The sequence below is a fragment of the Anticarsia gemmatalis genome, chromosome 27 (genome assembly GCF_050436995.1).
Source record: "Anticarsia gemmatalis isolate Benzon Research Colony breed Stoneville strain chromosome 27, ilAntGemm2 primary, whole genome shotgun sequence".
NCBI lineage: Eukaryota > Metazoa > Arthropoda > Insecta > Lepidoptera > Erebidae > Anticarsia > Anticarsia gemmatalis.
Genome location: NC_134771.1, coordinates 5,790,075 through 5,808,667, shown reverse-complemented (window position 1 = coordinate 5,808,667; position 18,593 = coordinate 5,790,075). Strand labels below are relative to the sequence as shown.

The window sequence follows — 18,593 nt, the reverse complement described above, 5'->3', positions numbered from 1 at the left end:
CTTCGGGCGGCTTGAACAACTTTGACACTAGGTTGACCACTAACCATACGATAAGAAGAAGAAGAAGAATAGTCGTATATTAAAACAATATATCAACTTTTCTCTGAAATATAAATGCATTCACATAAAAATATGCAATAACAAATCAATTACGATCAATAAGTATTGTTGGATCATAGACTTCCGTTCTTTATATTTGTGAATGGGAATTCCGAAAAGTTCGTTATCAAACGGATTATTACTACGTGAAATTAATCCTCTATTATCTGAAATATTTATTCATTTCGAAGGAAACATGAAATGAGGAAACTTGCATTACTGATTAAATTTGTTGATTATCTTAATTTGATTCTCTTGTACGCAAGAACTAATTAATCAATTGTTGTTTTTCACAAACAACTCTTGAATGGATGTATTTAAAATTTACGAAAAAAATATAATTTTAACATGTGTTTCTTATCTTAATTTTTGTACTCAACATGTGAGCATAGGTGTATGAAATACACCCACGTTTCAACATCTATACTAATATTATAAAGCTGAAGAGATTGTTTGTTTGTTTGTTTGAACGCGCTAATCTCAGGAACTACTGGTCCGATTTGAAAAATTATTTCAGTGTTAGATAGACCATTTATCGAGGAAGGCTTTAGGCTATATAACATCACGCTACGGCCATAAAGAGCGACGCCAACGAAAAATGTTACAAAAACGGGGAAAATTATGACCCATTCTCTCTTACGTGACGCAAGCGAAGTTGCGCGGGTCAGCTAGTTAACAATAAAAGTTCAATGTTATAGGGGGCGAACCTATTGCCATATAATTATTATACCGGACATGTTACCAAACTCCGGATTATTATTAAACATTTTCTTTTAAATAAATATCATTGGACAACTCACACACGGTCATTTGATTCCAAACTAAGCAGAGCTTGTACTATGGTAACCAAATAAACATACTTATGTATATACTTCTAAATACATACTTATATAGATACATTAACAACAAATACTCGTGCTCATCACACAAAGATTTGTCCCAGGGTGAGATACGATGGATACGAACCCACCACACGCGGCTCAACGGTTATTGCGGCGAGGTGACCACTTTAACTAATGCGCCAAACGTGCAGTTTAATAAATAGTTCAATGTAATAGGGGGCAAGCCTATCGTCATATATTATACCGGACGTGTTACCAAACTCCGGACTACTATTGAAAATTTCCTTATAGAAATTAGGAAGATCAATTTTCACTTTGCCTTACCCGGGAATCTCAATTCTGCTTTTTCTGATATTTTGTTTCAACTATGGTACACGAGTATAAAAGTAAACCTACTACACAATTTACTTACTTATATAACAAGACATGTAGCAAAGATTAGGTGCATGCAAATAATTTTGTTTACAAAATTCTCTATTATAGGACGACATCAGATCAAGTAACAAATATTTATAGGAGTATATCAAAACTCTGACGTCTTGCGCGCTATGGCGCACGGACATTTACCAGCAAAAGTACTCAAAAAAACATGATATCTAAAAGTAAAATTCTACAATATGACGTCTTCGTCGTGAAATCTACCTGGAATATTCTACCATGTGACGTGTTTATCACGAAATCTACCACTCAAATTCTACCATGTGACGTATTTCATTAAATCTACCTGGAATATTCTACCATGTGACGTGTTTATCACGAAATCTACCACTCAAATTCTACCATGTGACGTATTTCATTAAATCTACCTGGAATATTCTACCATGTGACGTGTTTATCACGAAATCTACCACTCAAATTCTACCATGTGACGTATTTCATTAAATCTACCTGGAATATTCTACCATGTGACGTGTTTATCACGAAATCTACCACTCAAATTCTACCATGTGACGTATTTCATTAAATCTACCTGGAATATTCTACCATGTGACGTGTTTATCACGAAATCTACCACTCAAATTCTACCATGTGACGTATTTCATGAAATCTACCATGGATATTCTACCACGTGACGTCTTCTACACGAAACCTAAATGGAAAATTCTAGCATGAAACGTCTTGATCATGAAATCTAAAAGGAAAATCCTGGCACGAGACGTCGAAAATTCTACCATTTGGCGTCTTCATCATGAGAAATCAGTGGAAAATTCTACCAATTGAAGTCCTCGTCATGAAAAACAAGTGGAAAATCTAGCAATTGAAGTCTTAGTCATGAAAAATACGGGGGAAATTCTACCGATTGAAGTATTCGTTATGAATAATACGTAGAAAATTCTACCAATTGAAGACTTCATCACGAAAATTATGGGGAAAATTCTACCGCTTGAAGTCTTCATCCTGGAAAATTCTACCAGATGACGTCTTCATCAAGAGAAATAGGTGTAAAATTCTACCAATTGAAGAATTCATCATGAGAAATCCGTGGAAAATTCTACCAATTGACGTCTTCATCATGAGCAGTCCGTGGAAAATTCTACCAATTGAAGTCATCATCATGGAATTCACTGGGAAAATTCTACCAAATGAAGTCTTCATCATGGAAAATTCTACCAAATGAAGTCTTCATCATGGAAAATTCTACCAATTAACGTCTTCATCATGGAATATGGCGGGAAAATTCTACCAATTGAGGTCTTCATTATGAGAAATCAGTGGAAAATTCAACCAATTGAAGTCGTCATCATGAGAAATCGGTGGAAAACTCTACCAATTGAAGTCTTCATCATAAGAAATCAGTGGAATATTCTACCAATTGACGTCTTCATCCTGGAAAATTCTACCAAATGAAGTTTCCATCAGAGAAATCAGTGAAAATTCTACCAATTGACGTCTTCATCATGAGAAATCGGTGGAAAATTCTACCAATTGAAGTTTCCATCATGAGAAATCGGTGGAAAATTCTACCAACTGAAGAATCCGTCATGAGAAATCAGTGGAAAATTCTACCAATTGAAGTCTTCATCATGAGAAATCAGTGGAAAATTCTGCCAATTGAAGTCTTCATCATGGAAAATTCTACCAAATGAAGTCCTCATCATAAGAAATCAGTGGAAAATTCTACCGACTGACGTCTTCAGCCTGGAAAATTCTACCAAATGAAGTTTTCATCAGAGAAATCAGTGGAAAATTCTACCAATTGAAGTCTTCGTCATGAGAAATCAGTGGAAAATTCTACCAATTGAAGTCTTCGTCATGAGAAATCAGTGGAAAATTCTACCAATTGAAGTCCTCGTCATGAGAAATCAGTGGAAAATTCTACCAATTGAAGTATTCATCACGAGAAATGAGTGGAAAATTCTACCAATTGAAGTTTTCATTATGGAATATACCGAGAAAATTCTACCAAATGAAGTCTTCATCAAGGGATTTACCGGGAAAATTCTACCAATTAACGTCTTCATCATGGAATATGGCTGGAAAATTCTACCAATTGAAGTCTTCGTCATGAGAAATAAGTGGAAAATTCTACCAATTGTAGACTTCGTCATGAAAAAAACGCGGAAAATTCTACCAAATGAAGTCTTCGTCAAGGAATTTACCGGGAAAATTCTAACAATTTAAGTCTTCATCATGAGAAATACCTGGAAAATTATCATATTTGTGAATCTTGGTTAATTTTAGTTCAGTCAGAAGAAAATCTAAGAATATTTATACAAACTTCCATCCCCTATTTTATCCCCTTGGGGGTAGAATTTATCAAAATCTTTCCTTAGCTTGTTATAACATCTACGTCTGCATGGCTTTCAGCCCGAACCGTCGAGAGAGTTTGGTCTGTGCGTTGATAGATCGCTATGTCCGGCAGTCAGTCACCTTTGTGTTTTATATACATATATAGATAGATAGATATGTAGATTATCAAGTTGTTGAAGGTATGCAAAGTACCTAACCCGCACTTGGACGTGATGGACTCGAGGCCTAAACCTCCGTCATAACAGGATCCCTTGGTCCCCAGTGGGACAGTAATGGGTTAAATTTATTTTATTTATAATTCAACCATAACAATATGTTTAAGACCTATTTTTTACTATTTTCATTAATAAGATTTTTTTTATTTGGTTTTTTTTTAAGACAACTTTCGCACTACGAATTGCTGTTGTGCCGCGGGGGCTTTTACAAACATACAAACAACCGACACAAAGCACGACCAGACCCGAAACAATTATTTGTGGATCGCACAAAATTTGTCCCGTGTGGGAATCGAACCCACGACCTCCGGACGCAATGGTTTTGGCGTGGCGACCTAAACCACTGCGCCAGGGAGGCAATCAAGTAAAGTAATAACAGTGGTGGGTTCGACTCCCATGCAGTACAATTAATTGTGCGATCTACAAATATGTCGGATCTGGCTGTATTTTGTGTCACCAGTCGGTAAGCGATCTGTGGGTTAAGCAAACCATGGTGCGGTTTCCATAGATGGGTGACCGCATACTGGTATTTGAGCTGGGCGTCTCCGTGCTTCGGAGGGCACTTAAAAAGCCGTTTCGGGCGTGTTTCTTGCTAGTTTTTCTCATAAGGCCCTACCCCCTTTCCGAGCTAGTGGTAGATTCAGTAATTGTAACGACTAAATGATTTGATTTTGATGTTGAACAACTTTGACGCCTGGTTGACCACTAACTATGCGATAAGAAGAAGGAGTGATAGTTCTGGGTTTTAAATTAAAATTAAATAATTTATGCATTTATCACTGTGTGTAGTATGACGACGTGACTGTAAGCACATTGCAACCGTTTAGTCAGTATTTTGATAGGTTTATTATATTTGGTTGAACGGTAAAGTAATTTCTATAATGGTAAAGGTAATTTGATGATTGATGATTGCAGTGACAGCCGAATGGTATAAGTTGACATCTCCTATGCAAGTGGTCGCAGGTTTGAACTCGAGGCAACACAACAATGACTTTTCCAAGTTATGTGTGTATTTGTAATTGTCACATGCTCCAACGGTGAAGAAAAACATCGTGAGGAAACCTTGCATGCCTATTTGTTTAATACATTTATTGAGGGCATGCTAAGTCTTCAACCCGCACTTGGCCAGCGTGGTGGACTCAAGGCCTAACCTTTCCCTCATTACGGGAGGAGACCCTTGCCCAGCAGTGGGACGTTAATGGGTTAATTTTTTTTTTTTACTTTTTATAGATTGGCTGGTAAGGTAAAGCCATTCTAATTTTCCCATCACCAACTTGCTCCCCATACAAAGCTATTTGAAACTAAATCGAAATCACTGCATCCGTTCGGGAGCTATGATGCCACAGACAGACACACACACAGACACGTTAAACTTATAACAATCTTATTTTTGTTTTGGGGGTTAAAAAGGTCAAGCCTTAGAATACCCCTTTTTCCCCAACTATTTTCGTAATGTTACGCGCATTCCTTATACATAAGATAATGTCACAGATTGTTGTCTATACGTAGAATATTAGTCGCAAACGACCTACCGACTTCCGCTGATAATGAAACACTGACGATAGCTTTTGTTTAATTAATTAAAAAACTGGGTTCTGTATCAATAAAGATTTTTTTAAGGGTTAAGAATTCCTGTATGAGATGACGTATGGATGTGAATGAAGCAAAGTGGTTAACGTGGTCACCTCGCCGCAATAACTGTAGCGCCGCGTGTGGTAGGCTCGAAATCCGACCGGGACAAATCTTTGTGCGATGAGCACGATCATTTGTACTGAGCCTGGATGTCAATATATTTATTTAAGTATACATTAATTTAACAGTAAATTAAACTATAAGAACTATTAACATTATTAAAATATTATACTAAATTATTTTACTAATTTAGTTTACTTAGTTAATTAATTAATTATTTAAGTATGTATTCAGAAGTATATAAGTATGTCTGTCAGTTATTTAGATACCATAGTACAAGCTCTGCTTAGTTTGGAATCAAATGACCGTGTGTGAGTTGTCCAATAAAATTTATTTTATTTTATTTAAGTTTGTAAGGCTCGTAGCGTAAGCAAATGGCGTGCTCGGGTCTCTGTCTATCCCCATGAGCTTTCACTGGTCGTGTCGGTAATCCGTTCCACCGGGTTATGAGAGTGTAGTAATAGAATGTACCTGTGTATTGTGCTCACACTTGGTCATTTAAACAAAGTCCTGCATAGTTGTCTAGTTTCAATGACACTGGTCGCCAGAAAGTCTGATTGAAGAACAATCAGCTTAACCTATCTTCCAACTATGTTGGAGTCGGCTTCCAGTCTCACCGGATGGAGCTGAATTAGTATTTTACATGGAGCGACTGTATTTCGGATTCACAGCCCAGTTACCAGGGCTATAACCCAATACCAATCAGTAAGACTGGTTGTCAGACTCAAGCTTCTGACTACTGGTAACGACTGTAAAAGATCTTTGAAAATAACAGCCAGGACCCATGAATTAATGTGCATTTCGAAGCACTGAGGAACTCGGAATGTATAACATGTCGGTCACTACATCCACAGAACAACCTCGGTAAGCGTAGCTCTACAGCAGTAGCAGAGATCGATCTGCGTGGTTGTTAAAGAAAACTTATTGAAGAATTATCTAAAAACTAGCTGACCCGCGCAACTTCGCTTGCGTCACCTAAGAGAATGAGTCAAAATTTTCCCCTTTTTTGTAACATTTTTCATTGCTACTCCGCTCCTAATGACCATAGCGTGATGTTATATAGCCTATAACCTTCCTCGATAAACGGGCTATCTAACACTGAAAGAATTTTTCAAATTGGACCAGTATTTCCTGAGATTAGCGCGTTCAAACAAACAAACAAACAAACAAACAAAGAAACTCTTCAGCTTTATAATATTAGTATAGATAGTATAGATTCGCTGTAACTAAGAGAGTGTAGTTATACTTGCATAGAATAACGCAATGAGTATGACGTCACGTTATGTTATTAATTTCTACGGTACCCAAAAGATAAATCGTGAAATAATGAATTAATCAACAATTATCATGATTATCGCAAAATTATGGCTATATATTATAATTCGCTCGATTCACAATTCAAAGTTATTCAGTGAATAAAAGTGTTCATATATACAGAAGTGCATAAACTCTTTGAGTGAACTGATAATGTTTAGTAAGTAATTTTATATGATTTTACGTGATCTTACGAGTTTTGACCGTGATTTTCAACTTTTGACCGTGATTTTCGAGATTTGACCGTGATTTTAACTTCAGGCCGTGATTTTCCGAATGCTTTCAAAATATTTTGACTTTTTTGTACCGTGAATGGACTGACTTATGTAGTTACTTGTATATTCGAGATTTCTTACAACTTTATTTGCTTTGTTTGAGATAGATTAGCTAATGTGATATCAGGTCTATGTTCATTCTCTCATTGTACTATTTTGTTGCTATATTAAGAGCACCTTCTATGCTTCTTATTTATTACAATTTGCCGTAAAAAAATCGACGATAATTAAAAATAATGTCACTTGGTTTTGAAAGATAGCGAAGAAAATTATATTATTAATATGAAGCAAGGGAAGTTTGTAAGGATCGTACCAAGTTATTTGGTCTCTCCATTCTGGGAATAATGCTTCATTTTATGTTAACATTTTATGCATTGTACAACATGCAATTTTGAAAAATATTACCCAATTCAATTAAGGAAGCTAAATCAAATAATCTAGCAATGAAAGATAACAAATTTAATGAATCATTTGCTGATATGATAACAAATATCCTTCCAACGGATTTCATGTTTCCAGAATCTAATCAATTTAAGCCTAGTGTTTTTGTTTATGCTAAATTCATTTACGAATGCGCCATTTTTTCCGTAATTAACTTGATCGATGAATACTTTTTTAAATATTTTACGTACGCCTCTGTGGCTTGGTCGGTAGTGTATCCGTCTGCTGATCATAAGGTCCCACGTTCGAATCCGGGATCAGGCAACGTACTATTGGTATTTTCTTTATGCTAAAATGTTTCTCAAAAGTAGCCCGGAGTTTGGTACATTGCCCTGTAAATGGCAATATGCTCGACCCCTATTAGCCACCCCTACATGGGACTAACACAGTTATTTGCAAATGTATTTCTTACGACTCTGCCTAGATCGTGATAACAGGCGTGATTTTATGTATGTGATAAGGCCTGGGGCCAGTTAAGATAAAAAGGGACTTAAAAAACAGTATGTCGCAGTCATTTTTTAATACACGTGGGCCTTCCAAAAATGTCGTTCTAGATGAAAATCTTTAAAACCGTGAAAAAATTCTTAAGGGCAGACCCCACCCGCAGCGCTACGCTTAACCAGCGTAGTGGACTCAAGGCTTAACCCTTCCCTCGTTTGGGAGGAGATCCTTGGCCAGCAGTTGGACGACTAAAAACAAACAAAACGAAAGAAAATTAATAAATAAATTAATTAATATCATTGGACCACTCACACACGGTCATTTGATTCCAAACTAAGCAGAGCTTGTACTATGGTAACCAAATAACTGATAAACATACTTATATACGAGTACTTCTAAATACATACTTATATAGATACATTAACAACAAATACTCGTGCTCATCACACAAAGATTTGTCCCGGGTGGGATTCGAACCCACCACACGCGGCGCTACGGTTGTTGCGGCGAGGTGTCTGCTTAAACCACTGCGCCAAACGTGCAGTTAAAATCACCATATACTTAACCTAAAATATTTCCTTGCAGAAACCCTTTTATTCCTGGCGGCTATAGCGCTGGGTCAGGCGGCGGAGAGGCGTCTAACTGAACCACACCCTGACTGTCCTATGGTGGAGCATTTGCTGCTACCACACGAGTACGACTGCACCAAGTTCTACTACTGTCAGTGGGGAGAGAAGTTCATTCTACCCACAGATTGTCCAGGAGGCCTTGAGTTCTCAAATACTGAACAGGTATGTTAATAAAGATTTTGATGTCCGAAACGTCTTCTGCGATATATATAGCATATTTGATATACCTCCGCAGGCGTACTATGTAAAACTATATGTCATTGTATATTAGTAAAACGTAACCGAAACAACTGAACGTATTCAAAAAATCCTCTATTTGATAGATACCATAATTATACGAGATTTTAATGATATCGTTTTGTTTGCAGGTGTGCGTGCGCCCACACTTATCAGGATGCACATTACCCGGGTACCCCACAACCCCGGCCCCAACTGACGCCCCAACTCAGGCTCCAACTCAAGCCCCAACCCAAGCCCCAACTCAAGCCCCAACCCAAGCCCCAACCCAAGCCCCAACTGAGGCACCAACTGCTGCTCCTACTGCTGCCCCAACAGCTGCTCCTACTGCTGCCCCCACTGCTGCTCCTACTTCTGCCCCCACTGCTGCTCCTACTGCTGCCCCCACTGCTGCTCCTACTGCTGCCCCCACAGCTGCTCCCACTGCTGCCCCCACTGCGGCCCCAACCGCTGCTCCTACCGCAGCCCCAACCGCTGCCCCAACTGCTGCTCCTACCGCGGCCCCAACTGCTGCTCCTACTGCTGCCCCCACTGCTGCTCCCACTGCTGCCCCAACCGCTGCCCCCACTCAAGCTACGACAGAAGACTGCGATTACCTCGACAACGGCTGTCCCGCAGACTTCGGCGTACATAAACTGCTGCCCCATGAGACATCTTGCAGAAAGTACTACCAGTGCACCAATGGAGACAAAGTTTTGAGAAGATGCCCCAGCGGAACGTTGTTCAGTCTTGTCATTGAGGTAAGTTACGATCAATTGACCCTACTAAAGATTTTTTTAATAATATTTCATCGTATGGATAGTGGTCAACTTCAGTGTAAATTGTTTAAGCTCGCAAGATCTTTGATATGTTTTAACGACTGTTATATTAGTAGACCACGAGGACCGTTTTATACGTGTCTTCAAAAGCACGGAGATGCTCAGTAAGTTCAAATACCACTGTGCGGTCAGCCATCTAATGACCACGCCAAGAGTTGCCTAAAAACTTTGACACTTTGTTAACCACTAACCATAGGATAAAAAAATAAACTTATATAAAACCAGTGAATTACAATTAAAGTGATTTCCTTGTAGCAATGCGACCATGCCGCTAACGTTGACCGCACCTGCGAAATCGAGGAATCTTCGGAAGAAGAGTCCGTCTCGAACGAGACCTCAGAGGACATTGGGGACTTTGATGCGCTGCCAAATGGCTGCCCAGCTGACTGGTCCATTCACTGGCTTCTCCCTCACGAGTACTACTGCAATAAGTTCTACCAGTGTGTCTTCGGCAACAAGGTGGAGAGGCGCTGCCCGATCGGCACCCAGTTCAGTCTGGAACTCCAGGTAAGTGCCTCCAAGAAGAAGGACAAAAAAAAGGGGAAAAACGGGACCATTTTTGTTTGTATGTATTGTTATAAAGAAAGAGGTATTTTGGTTGAATAATTTGACAGTTTTATTTGAATAGATATGGTAAAGCTACTTTGAAATCGAAGACACTTAAATTTTATTTATTTCGAGACATTTAACAAAGTAAAGATAACATTTTTGGCAATGATAAATAGTTAAGGTTTTGCGGCAGCTTTTCAAATCAGGACAAAGTTTTGAAATGTTATTTGCTATTAAGAATATTTTTTCTATTCAAATTCGATTGCTTACGACCTAAGTTCCGATGTCACCGTCAAATTCGTCCAATAAAACGACAAAATCTTAGTCATAAAATAAAAATAATCAAACTGCAAAAAGTAGTTCAGTAATATAATTTTATACAATAACAAAAGTAGGCCGCGATAACAAAATATTAATATAATAAAAGACACGGGGAACACCCTTTTAATATCCATAATAATATAATCTTATAAATAGTAAACGGAAAGATAAAAAGTAAATAATTCGATAAGTTATAATCTCATAAGAAGTCAACTAATAAAACAAAATCCCTTACTACATCCTACTAAATCTCCATTTATCTTTACGCGTCTGAATATAGCAACAAGCCGCTTTACAGGAAACATTTGTTTGATTTAACGCGCTTATCTCGACAACTACTAGTTCGGATTAAAACAATATTTTTGTGTTGAATAGTCCATTTAGTGAGGCAGACTATAGGCTTAATAACATCAAAACTAATAGGAGTGATGTAAAATATTGTTAAAAGGGGATAATGTTAAAGAAAAAATGAGAATTTTCGGGTATTTTTTCATTCTTTCTTGAACATATCAGGTCGGGGAAAAAGTCTTTTCGCATTATAGTATGTATGAACTTATAATAAAATCTCTTTGGTTTCAAGAATCACAAATGAGTACACGGTTCATTAGGTTTCTTTCAGTGAGCTCGTGAGGTACCCAATTATCGAGCTTTTTTGTGTAGAGAAAAGATTTTATGACATGTTCATACATATCATAATGCGGAAAGACTTTTTCCCCGACCTAATATAACGACCTTATATTTTGATAAAATAAATTCCTACTTTGCCAAGGTTCCGATTAGATAACTGTTCGTTAATAATTTCCAGCAATTCGATATTAAAAGTAATCTCGATAAAATAATATAATCTATACTTCAATGTCTTTTAAAAGCAAAGATTTTGCATTATTTTATCGACCTAAGAGTCCTAAAACTATCGTATCGCGTAAAAAATGACCGCTTTTTTCATCATTTCCATAATACAATTCTTCATATTACATCTTGATACTATACGAAACTTCGATAACTAGTTCAATAATGGTAGAAAACTACGTTTATAGTGAGATGCTATAAGTTCTTTCCATCTCACACACACCTTCCAAACATCCATACTAATATTATAAATGCGAAAGTAACTCTGTCTGTCTGTCTGTTACTCAATCACGCCTAAACTACTTAACCAATTTGCATGAAATTTGGTATGGAGATGTATGATACCCGAGAAAGGACATAGGCTACTTTTTACCCCGGGAAAATGACGCATTCCCATGGGAAAATTCAGGTGGCGGACGAAGTCGCGGTTAAAAGCTAGTTTTTTATATTTATGTTTCGCCTTTTGCGTAGCGACTTGTTGCTATATTCTGACATACATAGTATAGTGTAGATACACATATTTTCTACAAAAATAGGTTTGTATTTGATTTCCGCTTATAATTATCTATTATTTTTATAGTTCTAATCAATTACGCGGAATTAAAAGTCATCGTTATTTATAGTTTTTCCTCTGTGATTTGAATCACCGATTATTTTTGATAAATTCTGAGATACAGTAGCGAACAAACAAATAAAATTATACGGAAATACCTAATTTATCAGCTCTATTATAAATGACTAACTTATGTCCGACTACAAACATTTTTTGTGAGAAAAATACCTTATGTGTTAATCTCGATTATAAAGTCTTCTCTCTACCTAATTTATACAAAATTGTTCAGTAGTTTTTATTCCCAAGAGTAACAAAGTCAAGATTTATCAAGGCGAAAAGTTATCTTAAATATTAACCCAAGATACGAAACTATCTGATTGCAAATTTTCACCAAAATCCATTCAGTAGATGTTGTTTGAAAGAGTAACAAACATCCATACATATTTACAAACTTAGCACTTATAATAGAAGAAGGATTTTGAAAATTTATATATTTCTAAGGTCGTTTTTCGATTGGCTATAACTTGTTTGTTAAAACGCATCTTTCTTTAAAATCACTAGTCAGATTTGCAAAATACTTTTTTTCTAATAGCCACATTTATCAGAAAGGCTATAGGCTATGACTCATCACGCTGCGGTCTTTGAACGTGAAGTACCTAAGCATTATAAACTCATGTGACACTGAAATAGCTAGTTTATGATAAAATCATAATTAAAATAGATATCATATAAAGGAAATTTTAGGCGATAATCAAAATATGTGCGTGACGTCATCATTGATTGAAAAATATGATTATCTATACTGATTAGCTACCTGAATAATAGATTATGAATAATACGTACGTATTTATTTATTTTTATTAGCTGAACCCATAGATAGTTTGGAAATAATTAGTTTTTTTTCCTTTTTTGTCGTATAAACAACAGTATTTTTATTTAGATTTATTAGAAAAATATAAGTATTCCCACGTTGAATTCAAAACCTTAAAATATTTCCCTTCAAAATGTAATAAAAAACGATTCAGTAGTTTACGAGTGAAAGCGTAAAAGGCAGCCATTTGCATGTATTATTTATCATATAAAATATTAATGGTGAATCGTCATATTATTTCAAAGTGCTGAGTTATAAAATAATTTAATTTGCAAACATATTTAGGAGCATCTTTCTTCGGAAATATTTGGAAATGAATAGCCTTCCGTATTTTAAATTCGCCTTTCTATCTTCCCTATTAGTCATGTGACTGAAAATTCAAATTAGAGATAATAATGATAGAAATAAATACAGTAGGTGTAAAAAACACGTGAACTCATATCAATAAATCAATCAGATTGTAAATAATTTCTACGTGAAGTCATTATAACGATAAAAAGATTATAAAATCAGTAAGATGATCAAGATTGCGGGTATTTCAATAATCTATACTAATATTATAGAGCTGAAGAGTTTGTTTAGAGGTTCGAATTCAAAAATTATTTTACTATTGGATAGTCTATTTATTGGGGAAGGCTATAGGCTATATTACATTATGCTATGACCAATAAGAGAGGAGTAGCAACGAAAAATATTCCAAAAACGGGGAAAATTATGACCCATTCTCTCTTATGTGACGCAAGCGAAGTTGCGCGGGTCAGCTAGTTATCAATATGTACTTTGATATTGTTGTATTAAATCATATTTATCTAAAATTTTGGTAGTTTTTTACTACTTCCTTCAAGGAAGAACCTTACTGTTTATAATCTTTTTAAATATGTTTACTTTATACCTCTGATTTGAAGATGGGTGCTCAAAAAGAGCAGTCATCCTCAAATAGGATGAGATTTTAGAATAGATGTCAAACATAATTCTATCAGAGCATGAGTACATAATTTCTTTGGTATTTAGATGCCGTACACATCATTCAATTCTAGAGTACTTTGCATCATTCAACTACAAAGTAATGTTGTATTCATCATACCTTTACAAGGTTTCCTATGCATTTTAGGAGTCATAAATACATGCCATTTTCATTTTCGATATAGGATGTCCTGTGAAATCTTATATTTGGGTAATGGATGCCTATGCTTCATCGAATTGCGGTTAAACATTAAAAGATGATAGGTATTCGTATTAAACAATTGCAATGACGTGTTCAATTGTCGGTAGATAGCAATCGGATATTATATCTAATTTTTGGACAAACACTGTACGTTTTTGATTTGAAATCTTGATTATTTCGATTGAAATATTAAATTACTCATATCTTTAAATAATATATGACAAAGTCTGTGTCTTTCTACATTTCTCGTTTTAAAGTAAACTACGGTTTACTTACAACTACAAATATTTTAATAATGATATTGTTTGATTAAACTTTTCAGGGCCTAGTTTTATAAAATAGCAACAAAAATATTTCTATGGAACTATTAGCAATGCCTTAATTATTTTGGCAGTAATACTAATGTTAGAAATGTTCTTTTCTTGTGTCGGGTGCAATTAAGAAGGCTCTACTTACCAATGTAGTAGAGATAATGTTTTTCAAAGTTTGATAGATCGGCATACAATAATTTCAAGTCTCAAATTTTTAATACCAAAAAAAATAGATGTGGTCGTAGTATGTATGGGTTAATAGTGAAATAAAATAATATAATTCGACAAGGAATGGGAGGATAGGAATAGTATTGTGTAGATTTTATTTATTTTTCGCCTTAAGGATTGGTTGCAGGTATATTATATTTATTGAAATGATTTTCCTTGTAACATCTACATTGTTGTACATTTTTAAGCTCGAGTTTTGGTTGAAGATAATATTTATTCTATTCTACATTAAGTAATATGCAAAATTCTTTAAAACAAAACTATCTCAACTAATATTCAAATAACCCTACTCTACAATACAACAAACCAATATGGTAGATGACGACCAGTCAAATCAACTTCTATTAATGAAATTTCAAAAATACACTTTAGTGGATACGAAATAGTAACGTCACAGTTTCGTATTTATGTTGTTCTGCTTAATAAAATGTTTCAGTCTGTAGTAATTACAATTTCAACACTATTTACTAGCAAAATTACATAGCCTGGCCATTTTATACGAACCTATTACGAATACAAGTTTAATAATTTTTCAGTCAACCAACCAATTCCATAAATCATTAGTAATTTATTAATTCGCTGAAAACACTGTTACAATGTTGTTACAAAAATTGTAAGAAAGTACAAGTTTCAAGTTTTTTACCAAAATGGCATGCAAATATCAATATTCCATCCTTACCTACATCCACTTTACTAACAAACATACAAATTTTCCAGATTTGCCAGAGCTCTTCGCTCGTAGATTGCACCCTTCCCGGCGGAGACGCCAGCGAAGAAGACGATGTAATTCCTGAAGATGACGTCACGTCAACCACCAGGAAGCCTTTCGACGTCCAAGACAATGGCTGCCCTGTCGACGGAAGCATCACCTGGCTGCTACCTCATGAGGATTGTAACAAGTACTACTCCTGCGATTGGGGTAACAAGGTTGAGATGCAATGCCCTGGTAATCTTCATTTCAATTTTGCACAACAGGTGAGCGAACTTTCTTGACAAAATATTTAATACTTTAGGATCAAATGATTCAACAATACTGTAATTTTGAATGCCGCCATTCAAAATTACAGGGTTTCGATTCCCACACGGGACAATTGTTTGTGCAATCGACGAATTGTTTCGGGTCTGGTTGTACTTTGTGTCCGTTGTTTGTACGAGTATGTTTGTAAAAGTCCCCGCGACACAAGAGCAATTCTTAGTGCGGGAGTTGTCATAAAAAAGAAACATTGCTAAAATACTCATTCATAAGTGTGGTTTAAGACGAGAGTGAATAAAATGTTTTTTTGTATACTTATAGCTAAATTAGCTATCAGTAATAAATTAATCAAATATTTACAATAGAAAACAAATTGGAATATGTTGCACTTACCAGTTGCGCTCACCGGTTTGACAACGATCTATGGGTGAAGCAACCGTTGGCGCGGTCATTCTATAGATGGGTGACCGCATAGTGGTATTTGAACTGGGCGTCTCCGTGCTTCGGAGGGCACGTAAAAAGTCGGTCCCGGTTGTTGTCTACTAAGATAACAGTTGTTAAGCCATGTCAAAGGCCTTCGGGCGGCTTGAACAACTTTGACACTAGGTTGACCGCTAACCGATACTAACGACTAACGATAAGAAGAAGAATAATCTTTCATGAAAAGGCTCTCTATTAAGTTGTTAGACTATAGATTATCTACTATAAACATATTAATTTTATCAGATGCACTACCTAATGACTTTAGTAAAAATATATAAAAGAAAAGCAATTTCTATTCAATAGCAAGAAATACAAAATGTCTACTTATCTGAAAAAAACTCACCCGAATTCATCACTTTCTAAAATCGTGTTTCCCAACTGCATATTTTGGACTAACATTTCAATAACCCAATTCAAAAATATATACACGACTATTATCAAATAATTAGTCCGATCAATATCTATACCTGAAATAATATTGTTAACATATATGTTTTTTAATTTAATTTACACGATAACATCTGTATAGATGATTATCCGTCTTTTAGCGGTTAGATCAAAAATGTATGGGCCGGAATTGTTAAAAAATCAGACGCACTCGCTTCAAGGACAGACTGCACCGACCGATACAGTAGAATAATCCTAACGAATAACATTTTACGGAAAATCAGTATAATTAAAATAAGAACACTGATAGCCGTGTGGTATAAGTTGGCACCTCCCACGCAAGTGGTCACAGGTTCAAACCCAAGGCAACACACCAATGACTTTTCGGAGTTATGTGTGTATTAGAAACAATTATCACTTGGACCAACGGTGAAGGAAAACATCGTGATACAACCTTGCATGCCTGAGAGTTCTTTAAAACAGTTCTTGAAGGTATGCAAAGTCCCCAACCTGCAATTGGCCAGCATGGTGGACTCAAGGCCTAACCCCTTCTTCATTACGGGAGGAGACCCTTGCCCAGCAGTGGGACATTAATGGGTTAAATAGAATAGATTTGTATCACCAAAATGACAAAAGAATCGCATAATATTTTGATATCTGAGTGACATACGAATTCATCTCCCAAACAAGTGAAATGTTTCGAAAACCATACACCTTAATGATTTTACAAGCAACTTATAGGATTAGAAATAATAATCACTTGTTTCAACGGTAAAAAAACATCATCACGAAATTTAGAAACCATAAAAATAGTTTCAAGCAGTTCGTAATTGTAAGTTACAAAGTCCTTTAGTATTTGGATAATGTTATTGAAGCAGCCTAACACGTAGCCCATTATGGAAGACCAACAAAATTATTATAGTTCCATTCCCTACGTTTTATTAACTGTAAATGTAGCTTTTTACCTCTGTAATTGTCTCTACTAACACTGCGAAAAAAATATCGAAAAAACTATTGAACTCGTACGCAGTCACCTGATACCAGACTAACAAACATACATCTAGGCACTTACAAATGTAAATAAAATATAGAAAATAACAAAAATTTTCATCTATTTCAGTACTGCGATTCTCCCGCCAACGCTGGATGCCGCGAATGTCACAACAACGACGAATGCGACAAGAGCACAGAAGAGGATGACTCGAAACCCGTTGAAGATGACTCAAAGCCTGTCGAAGTCTCCAGCGAAGAAGATGATCCAGTCAACGATGACTCAGGCCCCGTTGAAGATGACTCAAAGCCAGTCGAAGTCTCCAGCGAAGAAGATGATCCAGTCAACGATGACTCAGGCCCTGTTGATGATGACTCAAAGCCTGTCGAAGTCTCTAGCGAAGAAGATGATCCAGTCAACGATGACTCAGGCCCCGTTGATGATGACTCGAAACCTGTTGATGATGACTCAAAGCCTGTCGAAGACTCCAGCGAAGAGGATGATCCCATCAATGATGATGACAACGACTGTCCCACTGAGAAACCAGAAATTGACAGGTGCAAGGAAGAATGCCACGTGTTCCCCTGGGCTCATGACGATTGTGACAAGTACTGGGTCTGCCGAGGCGAAGAAGCCGTCGTAAGAATATGTGCCGAAGGTCTCCACTTCAATCCCAACACTCAAACTTGTGACTTTGCCTGCAATGCTGGCTGTGTACGTGAGACCATCCAGGCAACTTCCCTCCCTGACGGTATGAAGATCTTCATCCCTTGGAACAAGATTGATGATAACACCAAAAGCTTGCTCAAACTTATCGTTTAAGTTGTTTGAAAATTTTCTGTCAAGGTCATTGACCGTGTCAAAATTTGACCCTTGATCTTAACTGATAGGTCTTGTATTTAGATTCAGCGTTATAGATTTTTATTACAATAAGTCAATAAGTTTGACGTTGTAAATTGATGGGTCAATGATTTTGACGTGTAATTTTGAAATTGTAAATTATTCATTATCAAAATAAATGCTAGATTTCCAACCAATAGTACATTTCCTTTTTTTGTTTAAAAGAATGGTTATGTTATTTTTGACAGGTCAAAAGATTTTAGTGAAAACTTTTGACAGGTCAATTTGTTTAATTTTACAAGTAATTGTAAAAGTAAA

At 36.1% G+C, this 18,593-nt stretch overlaps 1 protein-coding gene across 1 annotated transcript; it reads left to right on the top strand.

The window, feature by feature from the left end:
• Window positions 1–6,967: 6,967 nt before the first annotated feature.
• Window positions 6,968–18,472, top strand: LOC142984411 (uncharacterized). The gene is made up of 8 exons (XM_076131967.1): window positions 6,968–7,073; window positions 8,656–8,861; window positions 9,068–9,676; window positions 10,010–10,261; window positions 15,319–15,576; window positions 17,565–17,677; window positions 17,801–17,817; window positions 17,890–18,472. The coding sequence occupies exons 1-8, from the start codon at window positions 7,067–7,069 to the stop codon at window positions 18,255–18,257; spliced, it is 1,830 nt and encodes a 609-aa protein (XP_075988082.1). The 5' UTR covers window positions 6,968–7,066; the 3' UTR covers window positions 18,258–18,472.
• The last annotated feature ends 121 nt before the right edge of the window (window positions 18,473–18,593 follow it).